At 31.4% G+C, this 16,770-nt stretch overlaps 1 protein-coding gene across 1 annotated transcript in view; it reads left to right on the top strand.

Annotated features, from left to right (window-relative positions):
• The first annotated feature begins 8,461 nt into the window (after positions 1–8,461).
• The window catches only part of LOC134717997 (uncharacterized), a 28,379-nt gene continuing 20,070 nt past the window's right edge, over positions 8,462–16,770 (top strand). Inside the window, exons 1-4 of the mRNA XM_063580495.1 lie at positions 8,462–8,663; positions 9,753–9,932; positions 12,204–13,090; positions 13,935–14,026. Of these exons, the coding sequence (XP_063436565.1) occupies positions 8,594–8,663; positions 9,753–9,932; positions 12,204–13,090; positions 13,935–14,026 (1,229 nt within the window). The 5' untranslated portion in view covers positions 8,462–8,593. The remainder of the gene's footprint in view (positions 8,664–9,752; positions 9,933–12,203; positions 13,091–13,934; positions 14,027–16,770) is intronic.

The raw sequence follows: 16,770 nt of genomic DNA, 5'->3' as shown, positions 1-16,770 counted from the left end.
TTGTATATTAATTATGGTAAACGTACATAGTGTTTATGTACAATATGGTGTAGGCCGGTTAGTATGTAATAGAGTAAATACTCGATTTTATTCTTCAGGATGATATGTAATTCTATATTAGAGACAGCATGCACATGTTGTACACGATTCAGTTTTAATATATTGACTGAACGTACCCACATAAAAAGACAATTGAACAGGATTTAAATTGAATTATCTTTCTTTCACTAGGTGAAATTTTGACTTCAACAGTGAATGATACCATGAATTTTACTTTTAAAGGCATAGACAGGACAAATGCAACACAAGTCATACAAAAAAGACTATTAAGACTCTAAAAACTGCTCTAAACTTTTTACCCTTTTTCTTTATTGCCACTTCATACAAAAAAATGTAGGTAAACCAATTCAAACGTAATTTCATGTTTTTACCTTTCTGTTTAACTTAATATTTTAAATACAAATATATAATTTTTATGCATGATGTAATTTAATGTCAATTAAATGTATCTGTCAATCATTGTGTTTTACATTTCTTTGTTATTTGTCATTTCATAAGGGTTATGGTCTATAATGGAGTTGTTTTTAATACATACATTTTGTGTAGCTGATTAGTTTGAATTTGTAATTTGTCTGCTTCGAATAATTGTTGATCAATGTAGTGTTTTGAAAATCCGTAATAAATTTCAATGAACATGACTATCACTGTTTTCTTACCGTAAGTGTGTGGTTCTCTCCGGTCACTAAAGTTCATCCACCCAAAAAATGGCCGCCACTAAATAGTTAAAAGTGCGGACTGTGGCGCTTAACACCAACATTTAATCAATCAATCGACTATAACTTATATTGTATATTTATATATAGGAAGATGTGGTATGCGTGCTAATTAGACCATTTGCAATCAAAGTCACAATTTGTCAAAGTAACCATTAAAGGTCAACGTAAGGTCTTCAACACAGAGCCTTTGTTCACAACTAGCATTAAGCTACAGTGGAGATCACTTCTAACCTCTCATTAAATCTGTCAGAATCTGTCAGGAGAACTGTTCTAGAACAGTACGTAGAACTGTCAGCCTGACACCTTTTTGTCAGTTCTAGGTTAGAACTGTTCTAGCTAGAACTTATTAAGTCAGTTCTACCTAGAACTGATTTGGACAGTTCTACCTAGAACTGATTTGGACAGTTCTACCTAGAACTGATCCTGACAGTTCTACTCTAGAACTGATTTGGACAGTTCTACCTAGAACTGGTCCTGACAGTTCTACCCTAAAACAGTTTTATTCAGTTCTACTTCTAGAACAGTTCTGAAGTTAGAATTGATTACAAATTCTACGGCTAGAATTTATTTATAAATTCTACGGCTAGAATTAATTTATAATTAATTTATAATTCCTACGGCTAAAATTGATTTATAAATTCTACGTCTATAATTGATTTATAAGTTTTAAGAACCCTTTGTATAAATATAAAGGCTTCGGCAAAATAGCGATTAATTTTATAAGGAGTTTTGCTATTTTGCCGGTTTTATTTCAAATTTTTCGTCGGTAAGAGAACATGTTTAACTCGCCATATTCTGCATGTATGTGACTGTTCCAAGTAAAGAGCTTGTTATTCAGTGATTTCTTTTGTTGATGTGTTACATAAATTATTTGTTTTTCTTTAATTTTTTGAACATAAATTAAGCCGTTAATAGTGGGGTGGGGGGCATTATTTTTTCAATTGTTTTACATTTGTCATTCGGGGAGTCAGGATGGCTCGTTTTACCGTTAACAAAATTATCTGACCTTAATGTAATATGTTATTCCGGCCCAAACCAACAGGGATCCAGCAGTTTAAAGGGGAGAGGGGTCCCAACCCAGGAAAGGGGGGGGGGGTCCAACTAAATGTTCTTATTCAAATGCATTGACGTCAAAATAAAGGGGGTCCCACTCACCGCTCTGGATCTGCCATTGATCCACTATAAACTTAAACTGATCATATTTGATTTCTTAATATAAATCTATATATTTTAGCTGCACACTGCAGGAATCCAGTTTATTTTTAGGCAAGGATACCAATTATATTGGAAAACATTCCTGCAAATCTATATAGCTGCACAGTAATTCAATTATAATTTTAGGTCAAGAGGGACTGTAATATACAAGTATCAGCAAAATTGGAAAACTATGACCTCAAAATTTTGTTCACATGAATTTAAAGTGCCAGAATGACCTCTTTTTATTCTTAGTATTGAATCGTAAACACATATCAGTAGTTTTCATACTTCAGACCGAGCCGTGTAATAAAATTTGACCGCATCAATTTAAACTGACCTTATCTGCTCTTTCTTTCTGCAAATCTATATAGCTGCACAGTAATTCAATTATAATTTTAGGTCAAGAGGGACTGTAACAAACAAGTTACAGCAATATTGGAAAACAATGACCTCAAAATTTTGTTCGAATGAATTCATAGTGCCAGCATATCCTCCTTTTATTCAAAGTATTGAATCGTAAACAAATATCAGTTGTTTTCATACTTCAGACTGAGTCTTGTAATAAAATCTTTTGACCGCATCAACCAAAACTGACCATATTTGCTTATTTATGCAAGTCTATATAGTTGGACAGTACTTCAGTTATAATTTTAGGTCAAGAGGGAGTGTAGTTTATAAATAACTTCAATATTGGAAATCAACAACCACTGCCTAAAAATCGCATCGATTGAGATTGCCAGCATTTCCTACTTTTATTCAAAATATTGCATCAGAAACAAACATCATTTAGTTTTCATACCTCAGACTGACTCATATAACAAAAATATGTGTCTGAGCAACAACAACCCAACCATAGAGCAGAAAACAACAACCGATCACGATGGATTGTATAATTCAATTGACAGCGTGTCCTCTTTTTATTCAAAATATTGAACTGTTAACAAATTTCAGTAGTTTTGATATATACGACTGAGTCGTTTTAATAACAAAATTATTTGACCGCATCAATTAAAACTGAACATATATTCTTTATCATGTAAATATATATGGCCTCATTTTAAACCAATAATATTTCTATGTCAGGACAAATATTGTATGATAAAGAGCCTGGACACCAAATTTTGTCCACATCAATTTAGAGTGCCATTATTTCCTCTCTGTATCGATAATATTATTATTTAAGGAATGACTGTAAAAATTTTCTGTCTATGAAGAAATAACATAACAAATTTGGTGCACACTGAAAAATGTGTGTACTAGAAAATCATGTCATGACATGACATGACAAGTCAAAAAGCGTTTGAAAACGCTTGACGTAGATGCGGACTTTTTAATACATGTATGAATGTGGTGATGTTCATTAGTTTACAGTGTGTAGCGGGTTTTTTAACAGTGTGCACCACATTTTTTATGTTATTTCGAATACTCAATGGACAGAAAAAAATATTACAGTCATTTCTTATAATTTAATTATAATTTCCATTTTAACAAAATGTTGAACATGTTAAACCTTGGCAAACCATGAAAAAACGTTGATGACGTTACGGTCACATGACTAACTTTTGTTTATGGGCGCTAATAACAAAATAACGTCAGAAGACCATTACATCCAAAATTAAATTATTACATAATGAACCGTCACAATAGTGACTTTTTAACAAAACTATTTAACGGCATCATCCAACACTCACATGATTTATTCATTTACTTTATTTTAAAATGAAAAGTACATGTATGAGAAGTTCTCTTGTTGGAAAAGTATACTGACTATACTGTTAATATAATTCACGTGATATAATTTGAAGAAGGACAGTGAATGGTTTTGTTTGTAGCCTAACGTCCAGTGGCAAATATTTCATTCATGTTCAGATCGAGTATATTTTTCTGACGTTCCAGACTACAAGATATTATTCATTATCATGATAATCGTTATAGATAAGTTTGGCAACGATATAATGCATGTAATGCAAACAGGCAAATGCACATAGGTTTTTTTACGTTTAACAACACTGTTTTCATTAATCCCATAATTCATCCACTGTACGATTTTCGTTTGAACATTTGTCAAAACAGAATCATAAATCATGAAAGTAAATCCAAGGCAAACAAGGTAAATTAAGATTAAATTTCCTTGAATTAAATGCACAGTTATATTTACGAAGAGACTGTTAAAACGGAGAACGAATAAACGTAAACAATGATGTTTCATTTGCAATCTTATAAAAATATTTCTCCGATGATTTGGATAACCGCCTATTCACTTCGATATTTGTACATTTAATTTTTGATCAGTAAAAAATATAGAAAAATCTGCTATTAAATATAGTAAAGTAATTGGAACTGATTTTTCTTCTAAATTCTAAAGTGCCCTTTCTGCAGTGACGTCATTTAGAACTGTTCTTCAGTCCTGACTGATTTGGTCAGTTCTACTGACAGTTTTACGGTTAGAACTGATTTGGTCAGTTCTACCTAGAACTGATCCTGACAGTTCTACTCTAGAACTGATCCCGACAGTTCTACCTAGAACTGATTTAGTCAGTTCTACCTAGAACTGATCCTGACAGTTCTACCTAGAACAGTTCTAGGGTAGAACTGTTCTAGCTAGAACTGTTCTAGGACAGGTTAGAACAGTTCTATGACAGATTATTCTGACAGTTCTAATGAGAGGTTAGAAGTGATCTCCACTGTATGAGGAGTCCTACATTGACTATCGTAAACAATTCAAACATAAAAAAACATTCTATGTAAAAAAAAACGACTAACACTTATGATCCACATTACCAAAAGGCAACCACTTAATATTAGGTTCCTGACTTAGGACAGGTGCAAACACATTGTTCACGGATAGATATTTCTAATCTCGTTTCATTTATGTCCGTATTAAACTTGTGCCTTTGGTTTAATATAGTCGAGTAGTAGATCGGCAGGATTTATGGATTTCTCCCTTTTTTTTTACATTATCCAAGAACTCGGTATTTTTGTTTGGAAATAAGTTTTTGGTACAATGTCCACATGTTTGTTTTGCTAAATCATGGAGAGGCGAACAATAGCAGACTCAACCGTCGATATAAGTTAAAATGCCATGGTTTAACAGAAAAAGACCAACAGACAAACAAATACAGTACACAGAACACAACATAGAAAAATAAAGACTAAACACGATATGATGTTCCAGCAGGGAAACAGTACCACCTCTCAGATGTATTCTAACCTCATTGCATGTCAGAGATAGCTGATGAACATCATTGAGGAGATACTGTTTTTTTTACTACAATGTATGCCATTAGAACACACTCCAAACATCTTGCCATTGTTACAAAATGTCCATATATTACCTTCCAAAAGAAAGAAAACCTTTGAGTTAAAATGTTAAACAAATCATTATTGTGATTCATCTCATTTACACAAAAATGAAAGAAAAGAAAAAAAATCTATTGCAAAAAGTCTTTTCTTTTGTACAAACGTACAAACTAGCTAGTAGAATTACTTATGTTTTGAACTTTGCATTTTGAATTTAACTAATAGTAAAATTGAAACAGGAGAAGAACAAACAGCTAATAATTTAATAAAAATTGATTAAGAGAAAAGATTATTCAATTTTATAAACATCGTGGCTATGTTACTACAATACATATCATTAGAACATGCTCCAGACATCCTGTCTTTGCTACATGGCAAAGTTTAAAATGTCCATATGTTACCCACCAAAAGTAATAAAACCTTCTAATTGTTATAATAATAATAAAAAAATTAATTACAAAAAAAAAACGTATTGTAAAATACTTAAAATTCTTTTTTTTTAACAAACGTACGAAAGCGAAACTTACATCCAGATTTGAATAAAAAAAATCCAGCTTCTAGAAAAATTATTTATTAATAGCCACGTAGCTATACCATGATGTCTCGGAGAAGAGTACTACATAGTGACGATACAAAATCATATGTTTTAAATCAAGTACATATTACGGAAAAGTCATGTATCCTATCTATTTTGTTATTATTAATACGACAATGATAAATGACTACATGTTTGATATATAAAAGAAGACCTAGATTAAACATTTATAATTACAAATGATGAACGAGCGTTATTTTTTTTAAACATTTCTATCCTCGCATCACAGATAAATTTGGGGTCCTTTTCGTGGTTTACATTAAAGCCATTTTAAGTTCTATAAACATGACAAAACCATTCCACAGTTCCTTAATTTTAAGAATTCCAATTTTTGCGTAACACACTAAACGTTTTGATGATGTAACTTAGTTGCATTATAACAATCATTAATCTGTTCATTGTCAGAATATATAGCATTTATATGTATTATCCACTCTACACAAGATAAAAGGTCGGTGAGTGACGCTTTATATTCTTTTTGAGAGACTCATTAAAAAGTGTCACATTTTATATATACTATATGTTATGTATAAACATTGTAAAAATTATTTACAGCCAATAAAATATCCGTATTGTCTTTTCAGCTTCAGTTTTATAAGGGTCTGGCATTGGAGGTAGGTGTTTCATTTATTTAGTAACTCTGTCTTCATTAAAAGAAAGACAATAGATACATGAGGGACAGTCAAACTCATAAATCGATAATAAACTGACAACGCCATGGCTACAAAAAAAAAGACAAACAGACAAACAATAGTACACATGACACAACATAGAACACTGATTAATATGCTATAATTATTGGAAGCAATCCGGTATACATCGAGTAATCTGCACGACTGGACCTTAACGTCATAGGAGTTCGGAACTATAGGTCATCCCGCTCGTGAATATTACATGCATATACCGATTTGATTGGTCAATAAGTGTTTTCACACATGACAGTTTTCCTGCAAAACATCGCATTGAATGATTCTGCTCAAAAAGAATCTGAAATGGATGGATTTTAGCATAAATTATAAGAGGACATTATTACTTTATCAAAAGTTTTAGAAACATTAGCGGATGATATAGAACTGAGAAATATAAATATTGAAGACATTTTTGGAGAGTTTCTGGTAATATTATTGATGAGAAGGCATCTGGAGATTTTCAAAGATACTTCAGCTATTTCATTTGACCGAGGACGAGACATAGGTTTGTAGTTTTACGTTCCTTCGAGGAGAGGTCAAAACATTCAGGTACATCTTTTAAAATCACATGTCACGCTCGAACTGATCTTAATTTTGGGTGGATAGTTTGGGACTATTTCCCCCTTTTTTCCTAGCTATACTGTGTAATTGTTTTACTTATTTTCACTTATTTAATGTGTTTTTGCTCTTACCAAGACGATAATATAATGACTGTCTATATATGCTGTCCCTCTATTCTTATTAGACACAAATTATTCTAGTATAAGAAGTTTCAATCTCTTACCAAATCTCACCTTTACTCAGCAAATCAAGTGGTGCAATATTGATTAACTTCGTTTATTATTATTCCAATGAGTTAAAGATAATGTGATAAAGAAAGAATGTCCGGAAAGACATTTTAATATTAGAATATTTGAATACTAGATTCTCAAAATGGATCGCTGTCTCACCAAACTGCAAATATTTACATAAAAAAGCGTATTATTCCTTACTATTTTAAGGAAGTTAAACCGACATCTGATGGGCCAATATCTGTGATGAACATCGATCATGAACACTTGATAAACTCACCACAGATACCTGAATTAAATTTTGTATTAACGCCAAAAATCGCGTTTCGTCTACAACAGACTTATAAGTGACGCTCGAATCCAAAACATTACAAAGGCCAAATAAAGTACGAAGTTGAAGAGCATTGAGCATTGAGGACTAAAATTCCGACAAGTTATGCATAGTACAGCTGAGGTAATATATTCCTGATGTAGAAAAGCTTTAGTATTTCAAACATTCAAATGTTTTGTAAAAGGTTAATTTATAAATATTTGTATTTACGTCAGACGCGAGTTTCGTCTAAAAAACGACTCATCAGTGACGCTCGAATCTAAAGAAAATGAGAAGGCCAATTAAAGTACGAAGTTGATGAGAAATGAGGGCCAACATTCCTGAAAGTTTTGCCAACTTTAGCTAGGGTAATCTATTCCTGAGGTAGAACAACCTTAGTATTTCAAAAATTCAAAAGTTTTGTAAATAGGTTTCTCCGATTATATAACCAAAAAAAACATACCTCATTTGAAGTAATGACTTGTATAACATATTTCTATGTAAAATTTAAATAAAGAATAATCTAAACTAAAAGGTTTGAAGTTTTTGATCTTTTCATATACATTGACAGACATTTTCCATTCAACATTATTTTTTTGAAGCGGTTTGATTTGACATTCCTTTTTTCAAATTTATCGTTCCGCACAGTTTAAATATTTTATGCTCTTTTGCAAACATGTTAGTTTACCTTCACAACGAAAATAAACACAAATTAAACCCTCACAATATTACTGGTTTATATTTTTAAAGTCACTTAAATACCTGTGCATGTTTAGCGCAATCATATAAGGGTCACACTTTAAACATATCGCATGCAGAAGTTGTTCTTCATTAGAAGATTGAGTTTTCACCTTTGAATTCTAATAGTGTATGAAAAAAAACCCGGATATTGATTTATTATGTAAAAAAATAAGATATTTATTCACCGAGGGCCCATGGAAGAAGACAGTAAATGCGGAATGAGCCAGTCAGAGGAAAACCTCACAGCAAAAGAATATGATGAAGGTAAATTATTTAATTTAAGTTAAATCGATGTGAACTTCAACTAGAGGCACTGTAGAGCGTATGTCGCTAACCTTTATCTACTTTGTTTCTGGAAATCATGCAAAATAAAGTTGAAATCATAATAAATAGTATAAAATAACATAAAAATTATTGAGACCAAGTTTGATTAAATTTGGCCCAGAAATCAAAAGCAGGAGATTGTGAAAACAGTTTACAAAAATAACTAATAAATTCCAGAAAATGACTTACAAGGACAATATCTCCAATTAGATGACAATTGACGATTTTGGTCATGTTTGACTAATTTGTAGATTGTTCTTAGCTTGATATTTTTTATGTTTACATCTATCTCTATCTATAATAATGATTGATTTGATGTTTCTAAAAATATGACTTTAAAAACTATTTATAATAGAATTAAGAAAAAATGTAGTAGGAGTTAATGGGAAAATATATAATGGCACTATATGGAAAAAAACCTCAGGGAATTTCGAAATATATAACAAAAAATTTAAAACAAGAGTCCCGAATATCCCTTATGAGTTAGACAAAGGTTGATTGACGAATATTCCTATTCATACAGATATGACACTTTTTCTAGACCACAAAACGACACGCGCAAAATATGTCGTAAAAATTTAACCTTTGAAATTGTTGTCGCGCACTAAAACCCCCATGGGCACTTTCAAAAGTTTACAGGTATGCAGTATTGATTTCAAGAGACATATAAACAGTGTCGAACATTTATGGACACAAACAATCGATTATTCTTTTTTAAATGACAATGTAGTTATGTTGGTTTTTGATAATATACTGATAGCGTTATTTGTAAATTTGATTTAAGTTAAGTACTTGATGGTTATGATTTTCCCTTGCACTATAACGCATGCTTGTTCAAATGACACTGTACGCATTATATTGTTGAAGACATCAAACGAGAGTCCTAAATAAAAAAAAAATATGTACATCATTGTAATACTATTTTACATGAAATCAAAAGACAATGCATTTAAAAATTATTTCTATATTTATTACATTTATGTTGAATAACAATTCAGTACATTTTGACCAACCAACAAATATTTTCAGGTGAAGAAAATGATAGCATATGGTTATTTGAAGTCCTTGATATTATTGGAGCGAACGATGATTATAGAAAGACTTGTCAACGATCTTACATAACGCGGGAGATTATCCAAAATTTTCTAAATGCACCAGGAATTTCTTTTTTTATAGTTGGAGGTACAGTCGAAGGCTCAAATCCACCAGGTGACTATTTGTATAACGTAAAATAGAACGTAATGTATTTATTCATTATTAGGTGTATTTATTTGGCTTTTTTACTATTTTGATCTGAGCGTCACTGATGAGTCTTATGTAGACGAAACGCGCGTCTGGCGTATAAAATTATAATCCAAGTACTTTTGATTACTATAGTAATACCACCACTGATTTTCCCCATATAAATCTTTGTTAAATTTGCACTTTTCAAAAAATTGTGCAGAATTATCTTTGTTTCAAATAAAGAAATACTTGGCATGAGTAAATTTTTATCCTCTCCAGTTCTATAGAAAAAATTTCACATAACATTTGATTGCATATAAGAAAATAACCATCATTGGAAGTTAACCAATCAAATTTATCCCCTTATTCTATTTGTGCACAAGGTTTAGTCACCATGAAATCTCAAGATTACAAATTGTAAAAAAAGCAAGATTCGAAAAAAGATATAAAGATGCAAAACGATATTGTTTATGATTTGTTTGCCAAAAAACTTATATTTTGAAATTCAAGGTTAATAACTTGCATACCTGCTTTATTTAGTTTTTTTCCATTTTTTTTTTAAATGATGATATCATCTTTCCCATTCCTGCATTTTTGCCATGAATTAAACGAAATGTTTGTAAATATTCGCCACAGGAAGTTTTCAAAGACACCGTGTAAGATTCATGATTGAAAAGGGCTGGATTTTTCGCAAATTTGGTACAATCTATCTGTTCAATCTGCAACTAAGGGAAATAATCTAATCAATTGTGCCAAAGTTACGTGGTCCAAATCACACGGATGAAGTACCTATGATTTTGCCATATGAACTTAATCATTACTATACTGGAGAAGTGTTAATTGTTGTCAAGTTTCCCCTTCGTACCTTTTAAACGCAAATTTAATCGTTTTAACTGTTTATCTGATGGTCGACAATATGTTGTTCTTTTATAAATTGTGTATATAAATTTATTGTTCGGATTATGCAAAGGCAAGCAAAAATGTACTCATGCTTGTAATGAAAGTAATTTGTATCAAATGTGTTAATTGAGAAATAATTCCTTAATGTCACACTCTATGCTCATTTGAACATGGGCAGGTATTATATTTGTCGATATTTTACAATGAGCGTTAGCGAGGTGTAAAATGTGATCAAATATAATGCCTACCCATGTTAAAATGAGCATAGAGCATGCCATGAAGGAATTATTTCGATTCTAATAGGACACATACAGTATTTGTATAGGTCGAAGCGTACGAAAAAAACGCAAAAATGTTTGGCTGTTCCCTTTTTCTCCCCGTATCAATTGTAATTTAGTACATTACTGGAAAGAAAACTTTTATTCAAATACTATATATCTTTCACAGATTGTTAGAGATTTAGCTAAAGCAGAATTTAAAATGTCTTGATTTATTAAAAAGATTAAAATGCATTTTTATATTTTTTTTTTTATTATTTGAAAAGCATTACAGTACTGTAAAAGTATTTTATTGTTGTCAGATCGTCAATGAATACCTTGTGATTAAATTAAAGAAAATTAGTTATTGTAATAAAACACTAATTAGTTTGTTAAACAATGAACCTTTTCTCTATTTGACACATTGTCATAAATCAATTTTTTTTTTCATTACCTCAAGACGGAAGTAACTCTTAGTAAAAAATCTTTGATTGGAATTAGTAAATCAAAGGTATATTTATAAAAGTGAAGTAACATTTAAGCTTAAAAACATATTATGTTCAACTCCATCTCTGTGATTTCAACGTAGAGATAAAAGATATCAAAATTACCAGAACTTTAAACATTAAGGACCAAAAATTCCCAAAAATTGTGCAAAATACAACTAAGATGATGTATGTTATGGATTCCGAAAAGTTCATACTTTTGTGAACAAGAAATTTATAAAACTTATAAAACATGTAAAAAACAGTGAATAGACTTTAAACACGGTACTACTAGGATCAGTGTACGGAATCTTTTGTGACTTCAGGCTGTTTTTCAAGATATTTGATTTTGTTTACTGAAATAGCTTTACAAATATATTGTGTTACTTAATGCATTATCTTGCAAAATACATTGTGATGTAATGCATTACCTAGATAAATGCAGCATGTTTTTGCAATTGTTATCTTATGCATGGGTTTGTCCAAGTAATTGTAATATTATGCATTTCATTGGAATGTAATTCGCCCCTTGCCTAATATGGGTGTATCAGCAACGAACGTTTAGATTGCATATGAGACAAACTATGTGAACACTATTTATATATTTTTGACAGGTATACTAATTGACCTTGACGCTATCTATTGTGATGACAGTCTTCGTGTTATTGACGACATATCACAAGCTGAAAAAGCCCGAGATTCACTATTGATCATTAAAGACCAAGATACATCTCATGGGTATTGTAAACTACAATTCGTTAAGAGAAGTGTACCATACACAAAACAACATGATTCTTTTATCGAAATTGATAATAATAAACGTTTTTTCAAATTTGATAAATGTGAACGAATAGTTCTGGCTGATGTTGCATATAATAGTGGAGCAGGGTCACGTCGTTTTTCAAGACCCCATAACAAGTGTGCTGCACAACTCGGGGCTTGTATTAATGATAAAAACAATGATACAACAGGAAAATGTGATTTGGTCTGGTCTTATCGGTGCAAACAATGGCCAGCAGATGCACGGGAATGGCTAACCAGACGTCGCTATAAAGGATGGCCAACACAATGTACTATTAATGAGCTGAAATCACTTGGGTATTTTGTTGTTAGAAAAGGCCACCATTCTTCACCAGAAATACACTTAGAATGGCGGATATCTCTTACATTACAAGAACGAAAACTTATGTTTAAGCTAACAGATGTCCAATATAAATGTTACGTTCTTCTTAAGATGTTAAATCGTGATGTTATAAATCATGAATTCATAACCTCGTACCATTGGAAGACATGTTTATTTTATGTGATAGAGAAGAATAAATTGGATGTTTGGAAAAAAAACCTTCTTCTGCATTGTGTTAAGCTGTGTATAAAGCAAATGTTAGAATGGATTAAACGTAGTTTTTGCCCAAACTACTTCATCCCAAAAGAAAACCTTTTTAATATAAGACTTACTGAAAATTTAAAATTAGAACAACAATTACTAGAACTTTTAAATGACGTATATCATTGTTTGCGTAAAGTAAAATCAAATCACATATGTGACTTTGTTGAAGTACGGAAATATCCCTTATCGTTTCAAAAGCTTAAAAAAAGGGTATACAAGCATGTAGAGAAATTTTGTATGATATGAATACGAAAATTGCCACAAGTGCACTAAGTTCTTTTAGTGTATATATATCCACCAAAAACAGTAAAAACCTGATAGACTTTCTTTTGCGTTTGCTAGATAGCATCCAAGCTACGGGTAATATGTTTGCGTACACAACGGAAGATACACGACGTTCTCTATCGCTATTAGCATCCGTTATCTATACTTACTTGGCAAGTATAATTTCTGCAATGTCCATCCGTCAACCGAATCTTGATGTTCGCAATTTCCTTCTGTTGGGATCTTTGACATACTTCCGGAAAGGTGACTTAACTGGATACCTAAAGTTTATATCCGTATTATACACTGTTGGTTGTTATAAAGACTGTGAATGGCACTTAAATCGTTATAAAGAAAATAATCCCTCTTTCTTTGAAACTCCAAAAATGTTCTACTCAAAATCTTTTTTATTTTTGCCAATGGAACTTCAAATTATTCCTGACGCAATGAAGTATGAACTGTTCAAATACGTCGGTATTTCATTGAATTCAAGTGAAAAATATTCATTAATTGAGGGTGGGGCTTTTGTTGTAAGCAATACTTACTATTTTCTTCTCAGGTTCCTAACTAACAGATAATTCAGGGGAGCTGATTGCTCCATTGATGATTATTTTGACATTTTTCAAATTCACGACATAACAAATGGTCACCATCCTGATGTGGCATTTAACATGCAAGCCTGGTGTTTTTTCAGTATTGGGATGACACCATTCGCTCTAATACGATTATACCAGTCATGGAAGGTAATGGATTCTCTCAAAATATGTTTTCAGACCGGTACCAAAGGTATGAAAAAGAAAACATACCAATTTAATTCAGCAAAGTTTCATGCGTTGGTTTTTTTGTACAACACGTGGTTTACAAAAACCCCTCCCAGAATTAAATTTTGTATTCAGTGTTTTTTCCAAAGTCGATTTAGATGTAGCAGATGTAAAAGAGCCAGGTATTGTTCAAAGCAATGTCAAGAAAACAACTGGAAGATTCATAAACATGTTTGTGAATTTGTAAAAAGTTTCCACAATGTATGATGTTAGTTCACAAACACTTACGAGTTTTATAATATCAGTGTTGAAAAAAAGCCTTTCCAGGACATTCTGGTGCTGCACCAATAATGACTGAATAAAACTTAAACCACGTTGATGTATACCTATGTCATCGATTGACTTGGCCATTTTTCAAAAGAATTGACAAAGAAGCTCTGGTATTTCCACTAAAATGGCAAATGAAAGAACCGTATACATTTTCTATTAGTGTTAGGAACTATTTTATTTCTTTTAAATTGATAGAACAAACTTTACTTGTATAATCGCAGTTCGATTGTTGCCAGTGAATCATTATAAAAGCTGTATGTGTTATCTCTCTTTATTTTAGTTCCTATACGACTCTTAAAATTCCACGAAAGGCGTTTAGATGATTGCTTTCTTGATTGACAACATAATTGTTACGTATGGAGGACGTGTTTTTTGACAAGCTATCAGGATTCCCATGGAATTTAATTGTGCCCATATTCTTGACTTTTTTCTTTATTCTTATGAGACTGGCTTTGTTCAGGAACTTTGAAGTAAGGAAGATACAAATTAAGTGATATCATTTAACTTTACTTTCTGCATGATAGATATGTTCTTCCACTATTTTTTTTTCGGTGACTATGTTGTAATATCTATATCCTAGCGATAAAAAGTAAAATTACGAAAAAAAAAAACCCAGAGGAAAATTAAAAACGGAAAGTCCCTAATCAAATGGCAAAATAAAATGATAAAACACATCAAACGAATGGACTACAAATGTCCTATTGCTGACTTGGTACAGAAATTTTCAAAAGTAGAACATGGTGGATTGAACGTAGTTTTATAGCGCTAAACCTCTCACTTGTATGACAGTTGCATTTCAATTCTGTTGAATATACACCGATGCGTGAACAAAACAGACATAATCATATAAATAACACATAGCTGAGAGGATGATAGAGCAGATTGTTACCTCGAGAAAACATTCACTACAAACTGCTCAGAGTCTGAATTGACCAGTTTTTGTGCTCGACCAGTAAAATCGAGCACACATTTTTCTCGACTAGTCTCGACATTGTCTGGACTGGACTTAACTGTTCTTAAGTGTACTCGACTAGGTCTTGACTTTACTTAATTAGTCTGAAATGGTCTTGACCACGGTTCAACCTGTCTCGACCTGTCTTGACTAGTCTCGACTCAGTCTGAACCAGTCTCGACCTGTCTTGACTAGTCTCGACTCAGTCTGAACCAGTCTCGACTAGTCTTGACCTTCAAATTTAGTTTTGACTGGAATAAAGAAGCCCATCTAACTAAATTAAATATTGATCTAACAAAATTCAAGTTTATTAGGTAGTTTGATTACTGGCTGTGAAAAAAAAAAAAAATTCCAATAACTTTTTCAAATCAACTTGGATTTTCATCAAACTATGCACCTTTCTAAGATATATACCAAGCTTACTGAATCCCATTTCATTTACTTTTTTGTTGTATTGCTGTAAAATTTAAGAATTAAAGTCATATCTCGGTAAAAAAAGCTAGGATTTGCAATTTGGATAAAATAGAGATAGGCATCTTTAATTTTTTTAATAACTTTTTCAAAATCACTTAGATTTTCATCAAACTATGCAGCTATCTTAGATATATATCAAGCTTACTGAATCCCATTTCATTTACTTTTTTGTTGTATTGCTGTAAAATTTAAGAATTAAAGTCATCTCAGTAATAAAAGCTAGGATTTGCAATTCAGACAAAATAGAGATAGGCATCTTTAATTTTTTTAATAACTTTTTCAAATCAACTTGGATTGTCATCAAACTATGCAACTATCTTAGATATATATCAAGCTTACTGAATCCCATTTCATTTACTTTTGTTTTGTATAGCTGTAAAATTTAAGAATTAAAGTCATCTCGGTAAAAAAAAGCTAGGATTTGCAATTTGGACAAAATAGAGATAGGCATCTTTAATTTTTTTAATAACTTTTTCAAAATCACTTGGATTTTCATCAAACTATGCAGCTATCTTAGATATATATCAAGCTTACTAAATCCCATTTCATTTACTTTTTTGTTGTATTGCTGAAAAATTTAAGAATTAAAGTCATCTCGGTAAAAAAAAGCTAGGATTTGCAATTTGGACAAAATAGAGATAGGCATCTTTAATTTTTTTAATAACTTTTTCAAAATAACTTGGATTTTCATCAAACTATGCAGCTATCTTAGAGATATATCAAGCTTACTAAATCCCATTTCATTTACTTTTTTGTTGTATTGCTGTAAAATTTAAGAATTAAAGTCATCTCGTTAAAAAAAAGCTAGGATTTGCAATTCAGACAAAATAGAGATAGGCATCTTTAATTTTTTTTATAACTTTTTCAAATCAACTTTGATTTTCATCAAACTATGCAACTGTCTTAGATATATATCAAGCTTATTGAATCCCATTTCATTTACTTTTTTGTTGTATTACTTTAAAATTTAAGAGTTAAAGTCATCTCGGTAAAAAAAGCTAGGATTTGCAATT

This window comes from Mytilus trossulus, chromosome 5 (genome assembly GCF_036588685.1).
Source record: "Mytilus trossulus isolate FHL-02 chromosome 5, PNRI_Mtr1.1.1.hap1, whole genome shotgun sequence".
NCBI lineage: Eukaryota > Metazoa > Mollusca > Bivalvia > Mytilida > Mytilidae > Mytilus > Mytilus trossulus.
This window is presented reverse-complemented; position numbering and strand designations above follow the sequence as displayed.